General features: G+C 32.0%; 1 protein-coding gene across 1 annotated transcript in view; it reads left to right on the top strand.

Annotated features, from left to right (window-relative positions):
* Positions 1–4,337: 4,337 nt before the first annotated feature.
* LOC106102117 (probable G-protein coupled receptor 139) overlaps positions 4,338–27,391 on the top strand; it is a 25,519-nt gene continuing 2,465 nt past the window's right edge. The window contains exons 1-5 of the mRNA XM_013281526.1: positions 4,338–4,511; positions 25,014–25,376; positions 25,712–25,870; positions 26,249–26,385; positions 27,228–27,334. Coding sequence (XP_013136980.1) covers positions 25,104–25,376; positions 25,712–25,870; positions 26,249–26,385; positions 27,228–27,334 — 676 coding nt within the window. The 5' untranslated portion in view covers positions 4,338–4,511; positions 25,014–25,103. The remainder of the gene's footprint in view (positions 4,512–25,013; positions 25,377–25,711; positions 25,871–26,248; positions 26,386–27,227; positions 27,335–27,391) is intronic.

The raw sequence follows: 27,391 nt of genomic DNA, 5'->3' as shown, positions 1-27,391 counted from the left end.
TGTGTGTTCTTCCAGCCTATCGTCTACATCTATACCAAATTTCATCGAAATCCGTTTATGCTACAAACTGTAACAAACATCCATCTACCCATCCAGACTTTCGTATTTATGATATTAGTATGATTTAAACTCGGTCTAGGTGAGCCTATTAAATATTGTTTGAAGTGCATGTATTGCACAAGTTTTGCCTGATGATAAAAATCGTCTAATTAAATTTCAATTTAACAGAAATAGTGTACCGTTCATATTGAAGTGTTATAGAACGCTAAAGGTAACAAGGTAATCAGGCGGCACGTTATGCTCACCACAATAGCACTTGCAGTGGTGAATTTAATTTAACTACTAAATTCCTGTGGCTCCTTTGACTTGTATAATGGGAATAGTTACGGAATGGTAATGTTAAATTGTATGATGTCACTGAATTGCTACAAGTCAGGTATATGGTTATGTGTGGAATAAAAAACATTGGAAAACGATAAGCATCTATGCGTAGATTTATAACTGTATAATAGAAAAAACAAGTGAGGTGTATTAGGATCGAGCTTAATGGAGGTAAGTGGTTTCTGCCTAATCCTCAGGGTTACGGGTTTGAGTTATTTTGTTGCTGGTATAGGAGCCACAGCCATATCATGCTATAGTAAAATATAGTCTTCTTTAGCTCTTATGTTTTCTTCCAATTTGTACACAATAACCTTACCAATATGGCCGTCGTGTAGCCGCTTTAATACCACACCTTTATTTCTGACATCTGATTACTGTCCGTTTATTAACATAACAAAGGGAATTCTTACATTTTAAAATTACGAAATAAATATTTAAGTAATACGTTGCATCATAATTACAAAGTTTGTATTGATATTTTCAATAAAGATAAATTGTATTGATTTATAGCACAGACTAAATAGCTTAAAAGAATACAGAATACATCAAAATAGTTAAAAAGCTAACACTGGTTATGAAACGCATAAAAATGCAGGCGTTTATTTTGTTAACGTATTACCGTAGCACACAAAAGTTTTCAAGTTAAGCATTATTTTAGAAGATAAACAAAGCTTAAACTGTTTATAAGGCGGTACTAATTAACATACAACAATGTTTGCGTAAACATTGTGAAAACATAACGAATAACATTGTTCTAAAGTGTGTTTTGTCTTAACATAAAGTGTTTTTAAGTTTTTGCACAAACGAAAAAGTTGGTCTTTTGTAATTAGTAATAATTGACCTATAGTTCACCTATGTGATCAATAAACGCGATGCTGAAATTGTCATTAAAATGTTTATTCCATTACTCTCTTACTCTTCGATATTAATATTTATTGCGTTAACAGAGTAATAAATATTCCGAGTTTTTGGAATATCGTTCGTGTCACATTGAATTTTGCAGCATTTTATCGTGTGTTATTATATCGTAATATTAATAATGCACGATGCAATTTATTTATTCTGTTCTAAACTGATTTTCGGATCGAATCAGAGTACAAAAGTCCAAAGTGAAACTTAAAGATGATGTTCTTCGTGACGTAATCTGTCAATATTAACCTTGCTATCTCCGAAAGTGTGAACGAATATGACTGGAAAATCTGAAGTTTTGAAGATTCGGTTGTATGGCGCACAGTACAACCAGCATGAAGAATTGTATGTAGATATAAGAAGGCTTAGGTCGAGTCGTACCCGCAAACTTAAAACCCCTAACACACGCGCGAAAAAGATTGCCCTCCTGAGATAGTCGGATAATAAAACTCAAATGAAACTTTGTGACCACACACCGTTATAACGTTTGCTTTCGTTTGTATTCTTATATAATACATTGACTACTATTACTTTATTGGTTTACAAAAGGTTTTTATTACAACGAGCAGTTTAAAAGCATCAGTTACGCAGTTGTACAGTGTACCTATAGATACAGATGCAGTACGTACGAAGACTTTTAAGAAATAGATAGACAAGGCATAGTGAACAATATTTTTTCATCGATATTTTCAACTAAGCTTCCTCTATATATTTTTTAATCTCTTTACGTAGAAGCTGCCAGTGTTGGCGTATCTCTCGGGCTTGTCGGCGTTTCTACAACGAACTATAATCTATTACTATGTAGTTTTATGAAGTGCTCTATGTTAAAACTTAAATGTGTTCATTTATTTGCATAGTCGAATTCAATAGGAATGTAATTTAACACATCTACTATATCTAAGCAATTTTAACTTGGAAGATTGTTCTCACAGACTTCTTAAAAAACAGGTATGGCATAATTTTAACACTAAAACTATCGACAAGGAAATCTATAAACATATGGTTAAAAAAATAAACTATCGATAGATACCCCTTGCTATTCAAATCTTCTTTTTCATTCCCTTTTAATATATGTAAGGTTGACTAAAAATTTCACTGTAATTTTCTAGACTCTGTACCTTTTAAATTATTTATTCTACTGTAAATGTTTGGCCAAGTTACAACTTTTAAAGATATTTAATTTAAAGTTAGTAAGCTCAAACCTGAAACCCATAATTCTAAAAACACGCATAAAAAAGACAACTATATGTATTTCTTCATATGAAACATGTAAATGTACTAACTCATAATCCACATTTAGCGTCTAAGATTTATGCTGGATCGTTTCAAAGATTTAGTAGCTGTTGAAACAATTTTTGGGTGAATTTATGAAGCAATTAAGTCAAGTAATATTTAGTCTCCGCGTTTTAACGACTACTTTGTGAGAATATTACACATGTAAGCTGAGGATCTATCGCTAAATTTAAAATAATTCAAGAAAATAGAAAGAAAGAGCGCTTTGAAATCGAATGCCAACAGAATGATGGTTCAGTCGAGTCATGGTTCTTTTTATTTGTATATCCGGTGACAATGTTAAATTAGGGCTCGGTCGAACGACCGCCCAGGGCGCTGCACAAGAAAGGGTGCCGAAATCAGCGAATTACTCAATCTACCAAGTCGGTTAAACTTGTCTAAAGCATGGTAAAAAGAGCGCTGTAGAAATCTCGCCCAACTAGTAAGGAAAGCGGTTAGTATTGTATTCATTGCATTTTACATGCTTTTATCTAGTGTTTGAAATAAACCCTAATTAAATTTGGTTGAAGTATGCAGAAGGCGTTATCTTTTGGGTTACATGATTATTTTCTTTGTCGGAAACGGAAAAGTAATGATTATTTTGTAGTATCTCAGTTAGCGACGTTAAAGAATTGGTTATGAATAAAACATGCATTTAGTTATCTTTTGATAACGAGCACTAATTTGCGTAAAACACGGACGTTTGTTTGTATACGCACAGACTTTTTATCTCAGAACAAATAATACATAGCAAATAAGACGTGTTGTCTGGTCTAATTTATCTTTGTGTATTTTAAGTTTTATTTCATTCTTATAACGAATCAATAAGGGAAACAATCATTAATTAACTGAAAAACCAGTAAAATGTATGTGACATTCAAAAAGAAAAGTAACAATCAAATGAAACATGACTTTTCATAACAAATCAATTCGTTTAGGAGGTCCTAATATTCGGTGACAATCTTTAACAGTGAACCTTGCAGACGTTAACAGAGTTTATAGAGATAGAACTATGATTTCTTGACTTCTTTATATCACTCGCTACTTCTTTCCTTTCACCGATTGCTTGCGATATTTCTATGTTTAAAGTTTAGACTACAATGTCAGCAATCCACTTTCATCCAGTATTATTATTTCTATAAAAGGCAAAATATGAACAATATTTCTATAAAACATTGTTCACTCCTTAAAGCTTCAAAGAATATCTTTTTAAAATAGTTCCAGAGTGCTTTTAATTTCTCGATGCAATTTAATTGCAGCTTCAGTAACATTTTTAATTAATGTATCATCTATATACTAATATTATAAAGAAGAAATATTTCTTTTTTTGTATGTATTGAAATTACTCAAAAACTACTAGGACGATTTTAAAAATTATTTCACCATTAGAAAGGTAATTTATCTGTGAGTATATATTTATAGCTATATTTTTTAATATTGTTTTATTACACGCAGACGAAGTCGCGAGCAACAGAATACTAAACTACTACTTAAATATGTTGATCATCATATCTCATGTAATGTATTACTAATTGCATTTGTGTCTTTTTCACTCTATAAATATATCATTCGGTGTGCTAAAGTGCAATCGGGAAGCATCCGTAATTTTTGACATAGCAAAAAAATCTCTATTCTGAGTACGGCTCTATTGCAAGTATACAGCAGTATTTTTTATTATAAAAGTTTGAAATAGAAAAAGTTGATTATTCAATAGGTTTATTATGAAACTATTTAAATCGCATTGTATCACAGTGTGGGCACGAAACCGCGGCCGCAGCCAAGCGGCCAGTGCGGCGAAGTCTGTCGTATGAAACGCCGTTTGCTACGACTTGCGAGGTTACCGGAAAGTTTGTGATTGAGTGAAATTGTTACGCTTTTCCTCGTACTACAAGAGTTCGTGTTAATCTATTAATAACGCTATATACGTCACAGAATCGATGGATTATACTGTAAGTAATAAATTTTTCTTTTGTGTTTTGTTTTTAAAAAGTTGAATCGTTAAATGTTTTCTTAAACGAAAATGTGTTATGATTGTATTATTTTCCGTTGATTTCATTTTCATTGATAAATCCTAATAGACAATAGCTTTAGGAAACGACTGCTTATTTAATCTGTAAAACTAGTAGACTGGTTTTAATAAATCTTTCACTTTGATGTCATAAAATCCACGATATCCAGAATTAACACAGAGCTTAGATTCTTTAGTATCGTTATTCGTGGATAAAGACTGACGGACAACTAATTCAGTTATTAAGAACTTGCTGTTGCTCGTAACTTCGCCCGCGTGACATTAAAAAAACAATAAAAAATGTAGCCTCAAGTTACTTACAGATAACGTAGCTTTTTAATGGTGTAAGATTTTTTGGAATCGGCGTAATACTTTTAGTTATTTTAATACATACAAAAATACAAATCAATTAACAATTAAAGTTAAAAGTTAAGTTATAACAAATTCGGTTATAATAAGAAAAATTCAATTGAAAATGCAAAATTACTATTTGAATACGTCTTGTTGGGGAGGTTAGGAGACTTTAATAGTAGCTGAAAAAGTGTAATATAAATCTATCTCGGGCAAGACGTTGGTAGGTTTCTTAATATAAAAAATGTAAGATACAACTTGGAGAAGCTGTGTATTCAAGTTTTATTAATTTCCTTGACGTTTACAAACAGTGCAGCTTAATTAGCTTACCTAGTCAATGTATAAGTAAAGCTACACAAAGCTTGTTTACTTTCTTGCCGCGCCTAGTTTTTTGTGTGTTCATTACTCCAATGATAATGTTTTAGTCTCAATTTATTTATTAATTAGCTAATGTTACAATGTATTAGCGATCCGCCCTAGGTCTAAATATTTATGATTTTTATTAAAGTCCAGAAAAGCATTTAAAATCCTAAACTTTCTGATTGTTCGACCAAGTTTTACTAGTACATTTACGCCTCCGCAACATAATCGTCATCATCAGCTCGTTATATGTCTCCTCCAAAGAGCTCGGAGACCACCTTAAGGTGGGGGTGTCACGAATATTAAGAACGTTTTAGTAACTGTATTAACAAATTTTTATTACTTTTCTGCAGTGACCCTACCAGGCGATAAGCACACCATCAAATCTACTACAAATTTAGTTGATGATGTTACGAATACGCAAATATTCGTGATAGACCTTCATGTCCAATAATCAGCGTCTGACATCTGCTCTAGATGTACGTAATCTGACGTGATCTCGCGTTGATGTTTTACGTACATATTGTAATTAAAAAAGATAAAAATCTTTGGTACATTCATGCTATATAGAACCTCGAATCAAATGACTACTGCCTACTTTTTTTATTTGGAACTACTCTAAATTGTTTATTCGCCTAAATAAATACAAAATTAAACCACGCGTACAAGTTATAATTTATTATACTCTCTTTTTAAATCAGTAGACATTTTCGCAAATTTATTACCATCAGTCTGTTATCAATGCTAACAAAAGATAATGAGTATTTGCTAGAAACATTTTGTCAATACATTCGTTTATAACGTGCCCGAAAAATGAGCATTCGAGAAATCGTAAGCCGTTTTTAGAATTTATGGCGGACCGACTGGTTGCTACGGCAGAAGTGTGTCTAAAAATAAAGTAAAACAAACATTTTACAAATGTAAGAGAAATCAGCATGTTTCTGTGTACGTATTCTATCACGTTCACCGCACGTGCATGTGGTTTATGAAACAACTAGCTTTTGCCCGCGACTCCGCGAAAAATAAGTAGTCTATGTATCCTTCTAGACTATCCTCTACATCTTTGCCAAATTTCATCGAGATCCTTATAGGAACTTCTAACAAACATCCTTCCATCCAACAATAATGCTGTACACGGATGCATCTGCAGGCAGTATCGCTGGCGCATATAGACTTGACAGATCTAGACTTGATTCGATTTCTACCGACAAAGCCAGACCTGCTGGTCAGATGGGCATCAAATTGGTAACTTTATATCCTCCATCATCCCCTTGCTTACAATATTACGAGTATGCTCTACGGTGCACACGAAGTTTAAGTAATGTTTTTCCAAACATTGGGGTGCGTTGCCTTCAAGTGGTAAAATTCTTAATCTAAAAGATGTAATTGCAAAAGTGGTTAAACTCTTTAAACTATAGAAATGCCGAATAGAAAGGATATTGGTATTTATGTACACGCGATTTACAGATAACACGACTAAACAGAAAAGTACAAACACAAATATTCATTGGAAAGTACACAAGTCCCCTCCCCAAGTACACACATTTAAACAGTCTTAGCCGTAGTTGATCTATTCTCAGATCGCTTAAATTAACGCTACGTTTTAGGATTTCTTATTTCAGCTTCGCTCGGACTGCGTAAGGGATTATCGCAACGGAAACTTTGAATTATTTATATCTTCAGATTGCTGAATAATGTTTTCATTGATTTTATTTCAGTCTTTCGGGAATACAGTATACTGCGTAATTTAAGTTACACAATGATGTTTAAGTATGTTTTGTTGGTAAATTTTGCGCGTATTTGTTAATGAATACGTCGGTCTAAATAATTAAAATCAATGTTTATGAGTTTGTGTTATATATCGTATACCATAAAACCACTGAACAGATTTGAATAACATTTTAATGGGGTGTTTTTAGTCAGTGAACATTTGTGCCTTAATAATAATTTAACGACATACTTAATGTTTTAAAATTTAATTATATTCAATGATGTTTTCTGATTTAATTACGAAAATATTAATAGTTATAAAGGTGTGTTAAAAATAAAATAAATCTAGACAACGCATGCTTGGTCAGTTAGTTACAAATATCGTTTTAAGAACTACCCGATCAAAATAGGCAGTCTCTTGTTCTGTGTTTAATGATCTCACGGCTCAGGTGTAACAGTTCATTGTAATACTCCAATAATCATTTTTGCTTACGGAACACGTTGACAATAGAGCATGAGACAATCCCAGCAGTGTTCTGTGCTCTCTTGTTATCACTGCAGTATTCATAACATTATTGTATTCGAAGCCAACAGTACGGCAGCATGACACATTACGTAATGCACAGAAATTTCATATACTACTCGTATTAATAATTTTACAAATATTTTAACACTAGTTGCGTTTTAATAAAAATAATTGATAGAAAATAAGGATTGTTTGCATTTAATGTTTTCATGTGCGAAGATTGATTCTTTTAAGGTTATACTTATCTAAGTTAGTGTTAATTGTTGAACGAGCGGTTATACTTACACTAAAGCTATGTTTAATTTGAGATACGCTTAGGCATACTTAGTGGAAAGTTGTAATTATATTGATAAAGTCCTCGCAAGCCTTCACAATGGGCTTAAAGTTTCCTTTAGCATTAATTATCCAAGCACCAGTTAAGTATTTAATATCGCATAAAATTTAATTAATTTTACCGCAAAACTGTTATCGTTTATCCATAAAACATCAACAAAGCCATTTTCTCGCCCAGTTTTATCAAGAAAATCTTGTTTGATACTTGTAAAATTTTCAATAATGAATTATAAGTAATTCAAATATAATATTAACTTAAATTTTTCAGCCAGTATTTAAATAGTTAATGAAATGCGTAAAAAATGTTTGATTATTTGTAATTTATCTGTTTTTTATTTTCAAATTTCCTAACAGTCTGACAAAGTTTATTAACGCTGTGGCAGACATTTTGAAACAGCGACTTCCGGTTAAGCTCTTCCAGGTTATTTAATTAAACCAACTCGAGACTATAAAGTTTCAACTAATATTTCAACACGGCCTTTTCTTCAAAAAATTGTTTCAATTTCTCACTTAAGAATAATGAGAGAGAGGAAACACTTTTTGTATTACTTTTATTTTAGATCTAAAAGAAACTGCTTGAAGAAAACAAAATCATTATTAACTCAAAACTTTTTTAATTTTCAACTTAAAAGTGACATTTAAACAATTACTTTTTTGTTAGCTTTTTTCCGTGTACTGGTCACTATTCTACTATTTCATAGCAGAAAAATAAAATAAATCTACTTATTTTTTCTTAAAGAACACAAAACATTGTCGTACAGACGTGTTTTAAATATTTAGGTTACCTCGCATATAACTTCTAGTTAGATAATTAAGTGTCACCAGTCGTAATATATTACAAAAATACATCAATTAAATGGAGATCTAAGTACGTATTCTAATAAAAACGTTAGGTATAAGAGAGTATAGCCAGTAATAGAATAGAGCCGGTCAGTACGACAATATCTTTCGCACCGGCCGGCGGCCGCTCCATTACCTCCCTACAAGTGTTTTCGCACCATTTTCCGATTACTAAAATGTTTTCGCGCGTGTTATAAGGACAATTGTTTTATTTGTAATCGTAAGGGCTAACTTCTAATGTAAGTATATTTAGTATATAGTTACATATAGTTATACTCTGTTGCTAGCGACTTCGTCCTCGTAAAATTAAAAAAATATAGCCTATGTTACTCGGTGAAAGCGTAGCTGTTTAATGGTAAATGAAAATTTAAAATCGGTCTAGTAGATTTTGAGTTATTTCTATACGTAAAAAAAATACAAAACTTTCCTCTATACAACATTACTATAGAAGTAAACATAATTAAATAATGTCAATGAGATAGAATAACTTTGAGTTAGTTTAGTTTAAATCTTTTACCTAACCTATATCTATCTTTTCTTAAGCCAACTTAATTTTTCTGGTAGCGTGGGGAAAACGTACCCTACCTTCTGGGGGGGAATACAGGGTTATGTGGGGTTTGCCCAACTACTACCCTCCGATGACCAACCTCCAGTTCATTAGGAAGGCCTACCTATAGCGGCGTACACTTACACTCTAGTATATAAAGTATTTTTGTCACATACGGCACTGTCAACCATTTGCCACAATTAATAAAATATGTTGTTTTTTTTAATTACATATCGATTGACCCTACAATAAATTCGCCTATCTACTAAAAGATTTGGAGGAATTTACTGTTTTATTTTTAATTTAGTGTCTGTCTATCTATCCGTCAGACCATGGATGTGGATTTTTATGAAAATATGACATCCAGAAAACGTTAAAGTTGGTTAAATACTGAAGCGACCTGACAGCATAACAATATAGAAAAGGAAAACAAAAGCTTTCGGGTAACAAACGAAAGATTAATTCTAAATTTAAATTCATTTAAAGTTCAGTGATTAACAGAGGCAAGAATCCTATTAAGCATTTCTATAGCACTTAATTAGCCAAGCCGTATGCAGCATGAATAACTAATACAAGTCATAACAAAGTGTCGTCGTACTTTAATATAATGTTTTCTTGATACTATACAATGCTTTCATTTCAGCTTGGAATAAATAAAAATAATCTCTTTATATTTTGCTTCGAAGAAACAAGAGACCTTAATGAGGGAGTGGGTGTACTGTAGGCGGATCAATTTTCATCGAAAAGTCGTGGTTACTTAAAAACAAAAATAACTAAAGATAGTTAGTAAAAGTTCAATGAAATTTCAACAGTTTATTAAAGCACTAACGCCATAAAAATATACATAAAGACATTGTTGTTTCGATTAATATCGGATACAATAACAGTTTGGCGGAGCGTTCTCATTATATGCAAAGCAGGATAAGTTGGCGTCCCAGTGTCAGCGGCGTGGCTAATATAACTCTCAGTATGCCGTCAACGTCACCGACCTGACGCCATCAGAAGGGTTCCTCTTTAACTCACGATTCCTTTACACGCGTGATCACGATCTAACGCTTCGGAATCACTTAAATCGTAGTACATACATAATTTTCTGGTCGTTTATACTTAGTTAATTGAATATGGTTTAGATTTATTACAAGAAACTAGTTGTTCCCGTGCGGCTTCATCCGCATGGAATTACGAAAATTTTATTTTATTGTTTACATTTGTCAAATTATCAATAGCAAATGTCAAAGTGACATGACATGAAAAACGTCGGCAATCTTCCTTGATGTTGGCAACAACTTATGGTCTCTTTCCCATATTAGGGCTTTAATCCAAAATATTTACCCCTAAGTTTAATGGCGTGAAAATATATAGCATAAAGCGTGACGTAAGCGTAAGGCTTTTTATTTAAAAAAAAAAGCATTATTCAAAAATATGTTGAAATTGCTGACATCTTAGGCATCAAAGAAGTTTGTGTTTACACGCTTTATATATAGTATAATAGTATAGTATAGATAGACACTAATCGATTCCTAAGAAAACCATTTATATACTCTGAGTGTGTGAGAATTGTAAGTAAAGATTGTGTTGGTAAGCGCTTTAACTAATAGTTACCGGTATCAATTGACATCTACAACACGTTGGAACTAACAGAAATTAATGGTACAGAGGCGTAAAAATAATATATCACTACATACAGATTTCTGCAATTTTATATGGAATCCAATGTTTTATTCATTGGTCGGTCCTCTGCGTTAGGAATAGAACAGAGAAATCTATAAATTATTTATTACTTTGCAGTCCTATACTACTTTATGTTTTTACTATCTAGCGCCCGCAATTCGGTACGCGTGGAATTAAAAAAAAACAAAACAGAAGTGAGTAGCCTATGTGTTATTTCATAGTGTGTTTAGGCTATAAACTCTAACAAACATCCATCAAAACTTTCCCGTTTATATTATTAGTAAAATTAGTAATATAAGATTAGAAAGATTTAACACGCGCTACTATGTCATTTAATACTAAAATAAAAAATAAAAACATACAGACGAATTGAGTATCTCCTTTTTTTGGGAAGTCGGTCAATAAAATACACAATTTCGCATACAATTGTCGGTTATTGTAATGTACCGAAAATTTTATTGCTTGTACTACAGTGTACTATATAAAAATGCATTTAGAAATTAGTTGTGAACTAAGAGCATTTCCGGATTTCTAACTGAAGAGTAGAAATTTTCATTATCATCAACAATGTCTATTAGAATTACGCAATATCTGTGCGCAATCTAATCAAATCCTAATGCTAATAATATAAATGCATTTATATGCATGACAAAACAGGGAATGCAAATTAACATTATGATGAGTGATGCCCATCGATAGACTATTGTTGCTTTTTAATCGACAAACAATTTGTAGGCATTTCTAATATGCTTGTATAGAGAAAAGGACTAAGCATAGAGTCGACATCGTACTAATAAATTCTGCCTCTTTTTACGAGGGTGTAAGGTAAGTATAATGATCACACATATATCATGTTACTTTACTGAATCGAAACGTCTTAATGAATACATACTGAATTAAAAATTTAAACTCTTACACAAAACAAGTTTCCATTCAAGCAAGCACTCTCTTTTTAAAATCAAAGATTTTTTCTCCATTCTTTTAAATTTCGCCTTTTTTATTCTTTTGTTTTAGACAATCTTTATAGCGTTATATTCCAACAGTTAAACAACTTTTTGTATGTACACAATTAACAGTGCAAATTTTAAAAGAAATAAACTTTTCATCTCCACTCGTAAACTTTGAATGAACTTTTTAATTGATAAAGTTTGACTTCTTATTTACTTATGCTGTTAGAGTTTAAAGACCCATTCAATGGCTGAATACTTCTAATTTCGATATTACTAGATACGTTAAAGTCATTTTATTTTTCTAGCAAAAATAGCTAATATTTTAAGTGATCACTCGGAAATCTAAATATTTATAAACGTCAAGCTACGTTAATGTTACAAAATAACATTGTTGACATTTTTCCGCTTGAAAACGTTATAGTCCTAAAATGAAGACAATTTGAACGGAAAATTGATAATAAAATGTCCTTGCTCTTCAAATTTAACGAAATTAACGAATTTATCTTAGCTTTTGCTGTCGATACTTTTATACAAAAACGTATTGTTATTCTTTCTTCAAAAATAATACTGAGATAACAAAATTAAAAATCATGATGTTTCGTAAGCGAACCGACCGTATTACATTCGACCTTAAACTTCTTAATGGTATGCTTAGATGCTTTTGAATCTGTCTACGAGTACTTCATATGCAAAATGCTATTAAACTGGTCACAAACTGTCTCCGTCTATTCCGTCCAGTTATGACGTATATTTAAGAGAACTTTATTACCAAGTATCAAGTACTTAACATTGTTAGATAGATTTAGAAAATCAAAACTTTATTGTTGAAAGTTCATTAACATTGTCTATTGTATACATTTATCGTAAATCAATGGAAACGATTGAATTGGAATATTCAAAGTTGATAGGATTTTTTTATAGACAGTGTATGCTTTCTTTTAATTTGCATAGAATACACAATGTGCTGGAGGATATCATAAAACATTGTTTTGCAGTTATCTATATTATTGTTGGCTGGTAGTATGCTGTTTCATCCAATCGAAAAGGTATTGACGGATATAGATTTATTGAATAACTCACTCGTACAATAAGATTATTTCAACTTAGTTATTTATTTTATGCAGGTGCGAGAAACAACTTTATGCAGGTTGAAACTATGTTTTGAAATTAAAGAAATATTGACACATAGCCTATATTACTAAGGAACAATACGAAATTCTTCAGAGGTAAAGAATTGTTTTAATAAGTTAATTTTAGAGTATATTCGTTACATACAAAAGTACAATTCGTCTCTCTTTATTAGTGTAATGTAACCTCTCTGCAGTAATGGTTTGTAATATTTTATATCATCATTTTAAATTTATATGTTTACATTCTGCACATAAAGACCGGCGCCAACAAATCGCACGGTTATATAACTATGTACACATTTCGTTACGGTTGTCAAAGTAAAAATATGAGTGAACTATGTAACTAATTTGTATTTTTTTGTTTACCTTTCTGTTTTTCTATTGTTCATTCGCGCAATAACATTTTTGTACAATATTTCTATTAGTGAGGACCTATCATTGGTTGTGGAATTTAATTACCACTATACCTACTTTGTAATAAATAGCTGATATACAAGTCTTCACCTATACTAATATAATAAAGCGTAAACACACACTTCTTTGTTGCCTAAGATATCAGCAATTACAGCATATATTTTAAAAATACTTTTTTTTTATAAAAAAACCCCTACACTTACGTCATGCGTTAGGGTACATATTTTCACGCCAATAAACTTAGGGGGTATATATTTTAGACAAAAACCCTAATGTGGGAAAGAGGCTGTAAGTTGCTGCCAACATCAAGGCCATAGTAAGGTAATTGGTATTTTCAAATTTGTAATTAAGAATTTGACAAATGTAAACAATATTTTTTTATAAATTAATGCGGATGAAGCCGCAAGGGAACAGCTAGTTGAAAATAAAAAAAGCACCTGTTTTAAAGCCTACATCACCTTCAGTTTACACTAAACAGTCGAATTGTATAGGTAAAAACATCAGTTGGCAATATTTTAACATACCAGCATTTGCAGAACATTCCAGCATTATCGCAAGTTTAATTTAGGCATGTGACATATTACAGGCATCTTTTCTCTGACGTTAACTAACGTTGTCTCAAATAGACTATTAAAACGTATTAAATTGCTTTGTGTTCTTCGAATGAAACAATTACTTGTGTAAACATCGAATTTAAATTGGAGAGGAATATATTCTAGACAAAATGAAAAGTTTTTATAGAACTGACTGTTAAATATCGTTTTACAATTGAATTTCTTTATTGCCTAAACGTACAAAAGAATATACAAATAACGAAGCCTTAAAAGCTTCCGAACTTTTCAGTAAAGTTTTTTGGAATCTTGTTTCTTTACTTTGAAACGAGACCAAAACGCTTTGTTTCTTAATGTTGGCTTTACGAAACTTATGAAAGAGAATTGAGCCGTGCTCACTTTCAGATCTTATGTTATCAAAGAAATTAATATTGTACAACAGAAATTAGACAACAAAAGTTTGGTATGTAATTTTCCCTAATTTAAAAACTTTCAATCATATTGTCGTAAACATTTTACAACTAAATTCTGGGAAGAGACACTTTAAATCTATACCAATATTGTAGGTATAGAGGAAAACTTTGTTTGATTGTAATGGCTCAGAAACTACTAGGCCGATTTTAAAAATTCTTTCATCTTTAGAAAGGTAAATTATCTCTGAGGAAGATAGGCTACTTTTTTCGTATCTCACTAGTTATTTTTAATTTCACGCAGACGACGTCGCGGGCAAAAGCTAGTAATAAATATATTTCTTTATTTTACGTCATCAGTGCAATATATTGGAAATCTGAAGAGCTCTAAAATGTATATCTAATCTATAAAATATATTTGGCTCAAGCTAAACTAAGCATTTACTCAGCGTAATCTGTGCTACAATTTGTAGTTCAATTTATATTATGTTACAAATACGTCTCTGTGATGCTGCCAAATAACGTAATGGTAGAGCAGTTAATTGTCAATCATGCCTTTCCCTAGAACTCCACTGCACTGAAACTTTTATTAAAATATATTGTCATTTCTTACATTCTCTTTGACACAACAAAGACTGCAATATATAACTATATGTTATCTATACTATCTATACTATTATAATAAAGCGTAAACTCACACTTCTTTGTTGCCTAAAATGTTAGCAATTACAGCACATTTTTTGAATAATCCATTTTTTAATTAAATGCCCTACACTTACGTCAAACTTTAGGCTATACATTTTCACGTCAATAAACTTAGGGGGCAAATATTTTGGATAATGCGGGCAAGAGACCATAAGTTGCTGCCAAAATCATGGAAACGAGATTACTAAGGTTTGTAACACACATATAGACGAATTGAGTACCTCCTTCCTTTGGGAAGTCGGTCAAAAAGCAGTAGCCTATGTGTTCTTCCAGACTGTGCTCTACAACTCTTTCAACGATATCTGTTTAGTCGTTTAGGTGGAAAAATCCAACAAACATCCATCCATCTACACTTTCGCATTTATATTAGTAAGATGTGTCTATTACGTATAACACAGTATGTTTTTAATACAAACGTAGTTATTGATTATAATCGTATGATTTATAGTTCAAAGGGCATGGCCATAAATAATCTGCAGTCAAATAATTAGCGACTGACTGATATACTTATGATATCAAAAGATACATTGTCCACTAATTTAAACAGTGGCTTATTACTTCATGCTTACATAACATAGGGCAAACTAGAAAAAAACTGCGAGTTTGCGAGTCTGTGAGCGGACAAAAAACTTTTATACAATTAAAAAAAGATGTAATGTGTTGTAATAACTTTTATCTAGGCACTTTTAGCCAAATGACTAGACTTAGGGATTGACTGAATGTGTGCGTCGTCAGTTTATAATCAGGTTAAGCATATTAAAATGAACGGCAATTTTCTTATTGATTCATTCGATATATTCTTGTTTTTATGATGATAGCGAGTAACGGTTGTACTCAATGCATTCCTACCCACTGGACAGATTTGATGTAATTTTGGGAAGTGAGTGCGCTACGGTAGGAATTTTTACCCTGAAAATCTTAATTAGTTTATCCATTTCAGTTCTTTGATATTATACGTTGTACTGCAACGCGTGTGAGATTAAACTGGCAATAAATAACATCGTATGACATTTGTTACAATCATTAGATGAGAAAAGAACAGTTTGAAACGAAGTGTCCTATTCTCCAGTATTTTGTCGACTGCCGCACGGGGAGTCGCGTCTCTGTTCGCGACATTAGTTTAAAAATAAGTTTGCTAACTGTTATATGTTCTGAAAGTGCTTCTATTTCAAACAACGCATTTTATTGTGACAACGATGAATTTTAACTACATCTATACTTTGAATAAAAGATTAAAATGTTAATTGAACATTTGGAACTGTCGCAAGGTACGTTTTTAATAACAGAATGTAAAATGTTATTGTAAATATTAATTACACGAATATTTATTGCTAAATCGTATGTTTACCATCTTTAATCGTATGATAGTTTTAGCTGATTCCTAAGCGACTTTGATATTGTTACAGAAGAACATAGTTACTAGTATTAATGTATGTATGCTTAAGCGACAAGCAGTATATACGTAATTATATTCCCTGTTATCTTTTTACTTTATACTGTTAATTTTTTTTTTTTGGGAAAAAACCGTAATTAATAAATGTGAGGTGGATAGTACATTTAAAAAATACAATATTGGAATCGAATTTTGAATTAGTAAAATTTTAATTTTATTCGGTAGGCGAAGCGAAAATACCATAAAATATGTAACGTGGTCATTGAAATTGTATTGTATTGCATTGTTTAAAACTTGTAGAATGCATAATTGAAAATAATTTGGTAAAAAAGATTTGACTTGCATTTTGTTTATACTAGAAGAGACGAATTGATACAGATTTTCTGTGCGGAAAATCTTCTTACTGTGAGAATGCACAACAATATTGTGCTTGGACTTTGAATCTCGTAATCCTGTTAGCGAAATAAATAATGTTCTTTTAGAAATGGAGACACGTAGTCATTCGTACTATTTGTCAGGCTTTTGCTTTAGCGATTCCCGAGTGGTTTCTTATTTTATTTTTCGAATAAATTGCGATATAACATTAACATCTGTACTATAAATAGGAAAGATTTGTTAAAAATACATTTTGTATGTATTAAAGTAACATAAAAAATACTTGGACGATTTCACAAATTCTTTCACCATTAAAGAGCTACGTTATCAGTGAGTAACCAAGGTTACATTTTCTATTATTTTTTTAATTTCACGTGGGCGAAGTCGGGCACAACAGATAGTTGTTGTATAAATGCAATAGTTTAATGGTAAACAAATATTGATGCGTGAAACATCAATCAAAGAGATTAATAGCTTGAAGATTAATTAATTTCAAGTTTGCTAGTTATATCGGGCGTTTGAGAATAATTTGCGATGTTTCCCTAATGATTAGCAATCCGCCTCAGCATCGCTTGGGTAGCAAAGAATATACGTCTCATATCTAGCTTATAGCTGAGAGCGTCGGTAGCTCAGGGGTTTGAGCACTTTTCTTGTAATCTACGGTTCCTGGGTTCGAAACCCGCCATTCGCCATTCAACGTTCTTACGGTGAAGGAAAACATCGTGATGAAATCTGCACATATTGGCGGAAAAATTTAAAGATATGTGTGAAGTCAACCAATCTGCACTTGGCTAGGCGTGGTTGTCTATGGCCTAGTCACCCTAACTTAGGATAAGCTCCGAGCAGGGGCTCTCTCAATGAGGGCAGTGCGGACATATAGTGAGCTGGTGATGATGATAATGATCTAGCTTATGTTATTAAGTGACAATATATCTTTTCATTGGCAAAGTTTTTGAAATTGGTTAAGTAATTTTGGTACTGTAGAATACAAGCAAACAAATAATCATTTCTGCCTTTTTATAACATTAAGTAGTTACCTACAAAAGAATCGGAAAAACCTTAGTTGTGCAAATTCATTTTCTTTGATAAACGAAATATTACTCTCTGGAAATATCCCTATATTTAGTACGTTTCTATTGTTGAGTTTGAATTCATACGTATATATGTAATTGTCACTTTTCTTTTTCAATGAAACGTAATAACTATTTGTTATATAATGTATAACGTATATAATATAATAATATAATTTAAGAATTTTCTTCCTTTGTGGACTTATGTTCGAGCATTTTGTAATACAATAGGAAAGGAAATTTTTCGAATATCCTTTTGCTTTATCTTTTCGGACCGCACTACTTCATTCATTTTATGAATGTCATCAACAAAGAAAAAATATTTACTTGTATAAGATGCGAAATTTGCATCACGAAGGAAATAGCTTTCTAAATCCTTTTGAAACTGACCGTACTTATTCAGAGAATCTCTAAAACGAAACGACATACTTTTTGAGCTTCATGCATTTCTCTTCCTACATAGTTCAAATTTACTTAGTTTTACTTTATGATAGTAAAAGGTTATTTAATACAACTGTATTTTGTTACTACGACAACTGAAAGAAGTTTTCGTATACTAAAAAGGAACACAAAACGTTAATTAAATTTTTCTATTTAGGCGTTTTTATGTTTGAATCAAGATTAATAATATTAAAGTTGACGAGAATTATAAACACAAAGTTTTCTTTTTGGTCCCTTGTGTCTTACTTCTTAAAAATTCTTACCGAATTATTACGAGGTATTAGATACCAATTAACGAGAAAAAAATACATCTTTTCTCGTTAATTGTTATCTAACATTAATTAACAAAACATACACGTTTTGTTTTACTAACAACGAAAAGACTAACTAAATCTGGACTACGTTTCACAAAAACATGCTTAAAGTTGTTAAATGTTGAAAAAAACATTCCTTTTTTTATTAATTGTAGAAAAAAGAAGTCCTCAAATGTTCTTAACATACATTTATCTAACGTCTTTACGATAAATGAGAACATTCTGATTATTTAAAAATACATTGCACTTTTACCGAGTTATTATTTACAAATACCTGAAAAATAGTAAAAACCAGTTTTATTTCATTTTATAAATTTTCACATCACGTCTCCTAGACTTAAATTCCATAGTTTATTTTGAGATATTTTTATTATATTAGTAACTTTATACATGTTAATTACAAAAATGCGTTTCGTAACTCGATAGCGCCGCTGGGTTTTACAAAAAAGAAAACAATTGCGTAAGATTTAAAAGCAGTGTTAAAACTCAACTAATTTATTTATCTATAAATTTATACTAATATTGTAAAGAGAATAGATTTGTTTTTTTTGTGCGTATTAAAATAACTTAAAAGCTACATTATTTATAAATAAGCCACATTTACACTATTTTTTTATAATAACGCATGGACAGTGTCGCTAGGAACAGCTAGCCTTTTGTCAGATCTCTTTAGATGCGACCAATATTATTTATACTTTGTATAATCTGTTTTTGGGAATTAATTGACTGACTTACATTCAAATAAATACTTAGTGGAATATATTGATTATGGACGTATAACTTGAAATTAATATACTCTAACAGTGAGTACTTAGTTAATATTATTGCCTTTCACGAACGGAAGCTTTACAATATGTTCTTTAGTACATTTCAATTCACCAATGAATGTGCATTGAATTACTCGGGATAGGGTTTTGAGAGAGTATTTGAATTTATTTTAATGATTCCTTTAAAAGGAGGTAGAGAGATCGTTAAAATAATATTTTATTATCTGTGGTTGAAACCAATCAGTATAGAAGTATTGACCTTTAATAAAGTCACGTTATTTTATAGTGACTACAGTTAATCAAAGATCGACATTAAAAAAACTCTACTTTTATTTCAGTAAGTATATGTACATTACATTACTTGAGAAGAGTGTATTTCCCACGTAACTGTTCACTTTATTCTACTGACATAAATTACATTGAACTTGACAAAGTTTTCCTTAAAACTACTAAAATACGAATAATACTTATTACATGTATCAGTAAGCGCCTGAGTCAAATAAATATTCGTCACGCGAGGTTTTTACAATAACTGTGTACACAATGGCGACAATAGATTCGGAAATTATTGTTTTTAATACCTTGTAATTTAATTGTTTCGTCATAGAATTACTTGGGAAATATTTCGATGCGTTAATGTTTTCTGAACCTGCAAACTATTACACTCTACTATTTTTTTTATAATATAAGTTGGCAAGCGAGTAAGTGGCCACCTGAATCCACCGAAATGGAAAGCTAGCGATGCCCATAAACATCCGCAATTGCAGATGAATCGCCTACCCTTAATTGACGGAGAAGGAGAAGCACATAAAGAGCACATTTCCCCTTCCAATGCGTCTCCTCCACCGTCAAATCCACTTTTCCTTCCCGTCCTTTCCACATAAGAAAAGGGTTGAAGGAGAAATGGACTTCAAACGAAACTCGGAATTGCTTTCACTTCACTCCTGTTTTCTGCGAGGTCATGGTATTACACGGGGAGAGCCGGCTTATTCGTGCAAAGATGTTAAAACGGGATCTGCTACTGTTATTGTTAATGATATTAGTAAACTAAAGTGACTATGCACGTAATACGTGGCCAACCTCATTGCACTCCGCATAAATAATATGTTGGCAAAACTTGGTATCTCACTAATGTTATAAATGCGAAAATTTGGATGGATGTTCGTAAGAGTTTGCAGCCTGAACTGCTGAACGGATTTCGATAAATTTTACACAGATATAGAGAAAATAAGTAGTAATAAGTAGGCAGTAAGCACATAATCTGGAAGAACACATGCCTATGTGCTTACTGCCTACTTAATTTTGTCAATTTTTTACAAAAAAGTTGTTCATAAATTCAAGTGACACTCACAAATATGAACATTTCGACTTTAGAAGGATAAGTCTTTCAAAGACTTGTATTCTTAAAAGGTGCAAATACACAGATTAGGTACATTCTGTTATCATTACTTCTTAACACGTAAGTTAACAAAATATTGACACCGTCTGGATTTAAAATTCAAAATCACGCCTCGATAAATAGCAAAGACAAATTAAAATGTTTATATTTATATTAGTTATACAAATACATGTGGTTATTGCTGCGATAACATTTTTATAAAATATTTGCAGACGGGTTTTCCGTTGAGTGGCTTTATCCACATATTATTAACAAAATTATAAATGATATTTTTAATTTGAATTTCAATCTGTATTTATCTCCTAATACCTTTGTAGCTTATAAAGCCATCTAGCGATAATACTTTAAACGTATTAATAATATTTGATCTTATAATATGTACAAAAATATTATTTAAACACTAGTTTTCGCCCGTGAATTAAAAAACAAACAAAATTGGATAACCTATTCGTCCTTCCCGACTATCCTCTACATCTATACTAAAATTCATCAAAATCCGTTCAGCCGTCTAGGCAAACATCCATCCATCTAGACTTTCGCATTTATAATATTAGTATGAAGTATGATTTTCAATGTAACTAATTCCGAAAGTTGTAATACTCGTATGACCTTGTTTATAACATAACATGTTTATAAAATTAAATAACATTTATTTAAAATACGTTCGCAAACTGTAGATTGAAATATTTTGTTTGTATAGTCCAGTGATTCTCAACCATTGTTCCGTGGCACTTATTTGTGCCGCCAAATTTTTCATAATTTTGTCATAAACTATTTATGTAGTGTGTTGCAGTAAGTAATTTTTATCTTTTTCTATGTGTGCTGCCAAATTTTGAAATCGTTAAATATGTGCCGCAACAAATAAAAAGTTTAAAAATCACTGGTATAGTTGTAGACTTCAGCACATTTTAATTACCTTATTAGAACATCATTTAACCGTAGTAGATATTCCGAGTTCATAAATACAGTCATTTGTAGGTGATAAATAGGTTAATGGGTAAGCAGGTCCTTGGGTGGGAATCATAAATCTCTCACGCATTTGTGACTCGGCCGTGAGTACGACGAATTAAATTCGCAATACTTTTTGATTACAAAGCGACCTAATTCTAATGGTTGCATCAATTTTATTGCTTTTACACAATTACATTTTGTTTAGCTGAGGTCGACCGTTCGATGTTGACCCAATTTTAATTCTTAACATTCTTTACTGTCTAACGGCCGTACTAAGAGTCATTAAGTATCTTCATTAATGATCAATTAAGGACTCTGAATTCGGCAGTTAATGTAGTTGTTGTTAAAGGTTTACAAATTCTAAGGTATACATCACCTGTCATTATTATTTCATCTCAAATACCTAGTTATAAAATATGTTTGTGAGACTCTAACGTATTTTACCGATTAATTTCGACCGTTTTCTTCTTAACTATTTTTATAAAACAATTATTTTAACTGTTGAAAAGTTGGTAGCTATAAAACATTTTTTTTTTGCTTTAACATCTTGAACTGAAGTTTGTGCATCATTTATATATACGAATACGAATTGAGTACCTCCTTCTTTTGGGCAGTCGGTGTAACAAATAACAAGACCTCAGTCTGAAATTGACGCAAAGTTATAAGTAATTGTTACTCAGAAGACACGACTTTTGTAAAATAAGAACCATGTTCCGATACTTTTGCGAAAAGACACAAAGCGATTTTTTTTTGTTATTCAATAAATCTATGTATCATAGTTACTATTGCGTTTATATATTCTACATTTGCTTATATTTTGTATTATATAATTGACTGATTATTAAATTACATTAACTGACTGAAAATTAAATTTGATGAACAAGTGAATTTTGTAGTTTACGAAACATCGAAACTACACGAGGTAATTAATGACCATTATGTAGAATGTTATTGTTTTATGTTTTACATCAAATATTGCTGTTTCTAACATTAATCTATACTATTATAATAAAGCGTAAACACACACTTCTTTGTTGCCTAAGATGTCAGCAATTACAGCATATTTTTGAATAATACTTTTTTTAATGAAAAGCCCTACACTTACGTCACGCTTTAGGCTATATATTTTCACGCCATTAAACTTAGGGAGTAAATATTTTGGATAAAAACCCTAATGTGGGAAAGAGACCATAAGTTGCTGCCAACATCAAGGAAGCAAGGTTGCCATGGTTTGTCATAATATCATGTCACTTTGACATTTGCAAATGATAATTTGACACATGTAAACCACTAAATAAAATTTTCATAATATTATGCGAATGAAGTCGCACGGGGACAGCTAGTAGAAAATAAACGTATTAATAGAAAATGCTATCGATTGAAAATGTTACAAGCGTTATATAAAAGTAATAATAAATAATTAGTGGAAAATTATAAAATTAAGTAATCGTATGCGTTAAGTAAAATGATGTTTTTTCGAGAATGCATAAAATATTCTCACTGCAAGGGTATCTTTTGTATTTGTTTTATGTATCTATAAGACAACAACCAGCTGGGCCTGCTTACATCTTCGAATACGTAACTTAGCCACGTACTTACTTTATGTTACCCTAGTTTTCGCTCGCGACGTCTATATTTCAGACTATTCTCTACATATATACCAAATTACATCGAAATCCGCTCAGCCGTTTAGGCTACAAACTCTAACAAACATCCCTCCATCCATCTAAACTTTCACATTCACAATATTTGCATAATTTGTGTATAAGTAAAAACTTCAAATAAGAATGATAACAAAAAGAATTCTTTAAATACATAGGTTCAAGTTGAAACATCGCTAATTAAAACGACTTTGTAACTGTCTGGTCGTACTAAATTAAGTTTGGTATATTAAAATGTTTAAATATCATCCAAGTTATAAACTTCCCAAAGGAAGTTTCTGTTTGGTATTTAAACGTATCTCTGGTAGACATTCTTCATAACTTCTAATTATGGAAATTACTAATCTTATACTTCTTAATCCTTTTTTTTTTGGTGTCGGGGGGAAATCTTCAAAAGATACCCTGCGTTCTGGGGGGAAGGTAGGGTTATGTAGGATTTCAACTACTAAAACCCTCTCGGTACCGGAACCTTCGGCACTCAGACTCTCCCTGTGGGTCCGATGTTACGGCAAGAAAGGACCACTCTAGGTTACCGTCTTCCTGGGATCGTTTTGATAGTCTATCAGGACCCCCACTCTGATCTATACTTCTTAATCCTACTACTAAGTTAGTGTTTGTAGCCTAAACGGCTGAACGGATCTCGATGAAATTTGGTATAGATGTAGAGGATAGTCTGGAAGAACACATAGCCTACTCACTTTTTTTTTAATTCCATGCGAACGGAGGCGCGGGTGAAAGCTAGTAATATTATAAATGCGAAAGTTTTGTTAGATGAATGGATTTTGGTTAGAGTTTATAACATACTGAACGTTTATCGATGAAAATTAGCACAGATGTAGAGAATAGTGTGGAAGAACTCATAGGCATGCTTTTGTTTTTTATTTAATTTCACGTGGAGGGCGTCGCAGGCGAAAACCAGTACCTATATTTTTGTTTGACTGATAGTAGAATAATGTTTTTCGCGGTTTAATAAATACGTTTGCAAGTATGTATGTGAGTTTGTTAATGTTTTTTTGTACTATTATTTAACATTTTTTGTTACTGACCCAAGAGTTAGAATAATTACGCTAAAAACATGAATTAGCATTGACGACAAAAAACAATACTTATTTAAATGAGTTAAATTATTTGAAACCACAGTTCAAAATATTTTTTCATGATCTTAAAGAGTTAAGATAAACTTTATTTTCTATTAGTTGTCAAAAGCAATTTCTATAGGGTATTAAATAAAAACTAAGTTAAAAATGACAGCTCTTTTGATTTATTCCGGAAAAAGAAATCTGTCTCTGTTCATCCTGTTCAGAAGATGGGCGCGCATATACCATTGACTAAACATTCGCACAATTGTTTAGTTGCGAATTGATTCCTATCAGCTTATATAGAGTTGTGCACACTAATCGATTTTTAGTGCAAATAAACAATTGAATTGAATGCGAAACAATCGACAAACGAACAACAGTTGTGCGATATTTTAGTCAAAGGTAAAAACGTCATCAATAGAATTCATAAATACATATCCATACTTTTATGTTTATAACATTAGTTCTTTTACACATAATAATATTCTATTTCAGAAAATACGGACAGCAATCCCTACACAACGAAAACTATGGACATGGAAATAATCATTAATAAAAATTTATGAAATTTGTGCCAACGTCAACATGCTGGCTGATGATGATTCCCGTCACAGATACGACAGTGGCGCTCTCGACGATACATTCAGTCTGTTCGATGATAACCGATTGATGTCTATATTGAAACACGGTAACAACCAGAGTTTAAAGATCAGCGAGCTACTAAGGACTTTAGAAGATTGGAGGAACAGATATAATATAACTGTTATCAAAGAATGCGATCGATCGGACTATTGTTCTGGTGAATTCCGTAACATCGTCCTCGGGTACAACGCTATTCATGGTTACGTCAGTTTACTGGTAAGATTTTATGACTTATTTTAACTATATTAAGAGTGCCCATATTTGAATGAACTATCAGACAACTGTTTAGTAGCGCATATATTCCTATAAGCTTATATGGAAGTGCACGCTACTCGATTTTCAGTTGTACTCGACTGTTGAACGGGCTGCGAAATAGACAATCGCACAACAGTTGTCCAATAGTTTAGTCAAACGTGTGCGCCCACTCTAAGTTTTGACTACTAAACATATGCTTCTTGTTAGTGTTGATTATTCTATTTTTTATATTCACTGTCTGATTAACGATCATTTGGAACGAGAGCAACAGTTCGAAAATTTATTGACTGTTTCAGATTTGTTTATTCGGTAGTTTAGCCAACGTTTTCAATGTAGCCGTGCTGACGCGGCGGGACCTCGCCGCCGCCCCTATAAATCGACTGCTAAAGTGGCTTGCTGTCGCTGATGTCTTTGTCATGATAGAATATGTGCCCTTCTCCATTTATAGATATATGGTAAGTAGAATAGGTTATAGTTAATGCGCAAACCCAATTATCCATTCTTAATCAGAGATAGATTCAATGTTATTTTTTTATTCATCTATTTATATTTATACACTTTGCTGGGCGGATAATCCTTAAGACTGAGGGATATAAAAGTCCGCGCCTAGAGTAAGAGATAATTAAGAGCTTTGCGAGAACTTTGTAGTCGGTCAACGACGAGATTTTTTTTCACAATTGACAGCGCGAAATTAGACAATAATGGTAAATCGCGTCTGCTATCATAAATTTCTTAAATTATTGATTCGTTTTCATACTATCCTTTGTTTTTTGTTCAGCGTGATGTTTCGTTCACGTGTATGTGACTTTGTATGTTCATCAATTCTATTGCAGTTGTTGCCACAACAAGAGGAGCGACCGTACGCATGGGCGGTGTACATGCTCTTCCATATGCACTTCACTCAGCTGCTCCACACTGCCTCAATCCTACTCACATTGTCTCTAGCTATTTGGCGGTATATAGCTATCAAGTAAGTCATTCTAGAAAAATGCATTCGCTAAAAAGCAAGTTCTCATTAAGTTTGCAGAACCAGTGTCTATTAATTAACGGAACATGATTTTTGAAAGGCGCTAACATTTTGGTTTTAAGAAAACAAACTGTTTTCATAATATTATTCTGTATCCTATTTCAAAATCACATTATTTTTACCAAAGAAATTAGTTGTACGTTTCTCAAACTCTAGTAAATTGAGTGGAAACATGTCAAGAACAGATTTTCCGTTGCTATTAATTCTTCTATTGCTCTGAGATTCAATGTTGATTTGCTTGATATATTTGTTACAAAAATTACTTTGGTAACTTCGAAACTCACGAAAAATGTCACGATTATACTTATTCCATATATCTTTATTCGCTTATTTACTGCATGATATAATTTACATGATTTATATAAATACAAAAATTAATATAATACATATTATGTAAAAAAAAGGAGCACCACCGGCTGCGGAGTCCCATGACTTAAGTAACCAGTGGTCAGGGCTGCAGAGACAGGAACATCCTCACAATGCGTGCGGTTTCTAAAATAATTGCCTTTTGAATCGGGCCCTTAATCCAACTGTTTAGCGAGAGTTTCTTAAGATGTCGGTCGAAGAGCTTCGATTATCGATTATAGTTACTTATTATTTTTCACATAATTTTATGGAAACTTTTTTAATACAGTAAAATTTAAATGTTCGCTAAATTTCTACTTTATAGATAGCCGTGCGTTTCTAGCCGCGTGCGGCCGACATTATGTACAATAAAACACGCGGCGTTCCTCCAAACTCGCCTGACTTGTTGGCTATTGGAAATTATATTTAATACATTTTAGGTACCCATCGTACGGGCCATCGCTGTGCACCGACAGACGCTGCTCGCTGGCCATCTTCTTGAGCTTTCTACTTCCGCCTGTTTTATGTATACCTTCATATTTTGTAAGTATCAATCAATATTATTTTGTAGCTATCACTATTCGTTTGATATCTAAATGGATTC

This window comes from Papilio polytes, unplaced genomic scaffold (genome assembly GCF_000836215.1).
Source record: "Papilio polytes unplaced genomic scaffold, Ppol_1.0 DF823923.1, whole genome shotgun sequence".
Lineage (NCBI taxonomy): Eukaryota > Metazoa > Arthropoda > Insecta > Lepidoptera > Papilionidae > Papilio > Papilio polytes.
Note: the sequence above shows the minus strand (reverse complement) of the source record. Positions and strands in the feature narration are given on the sequence as shown.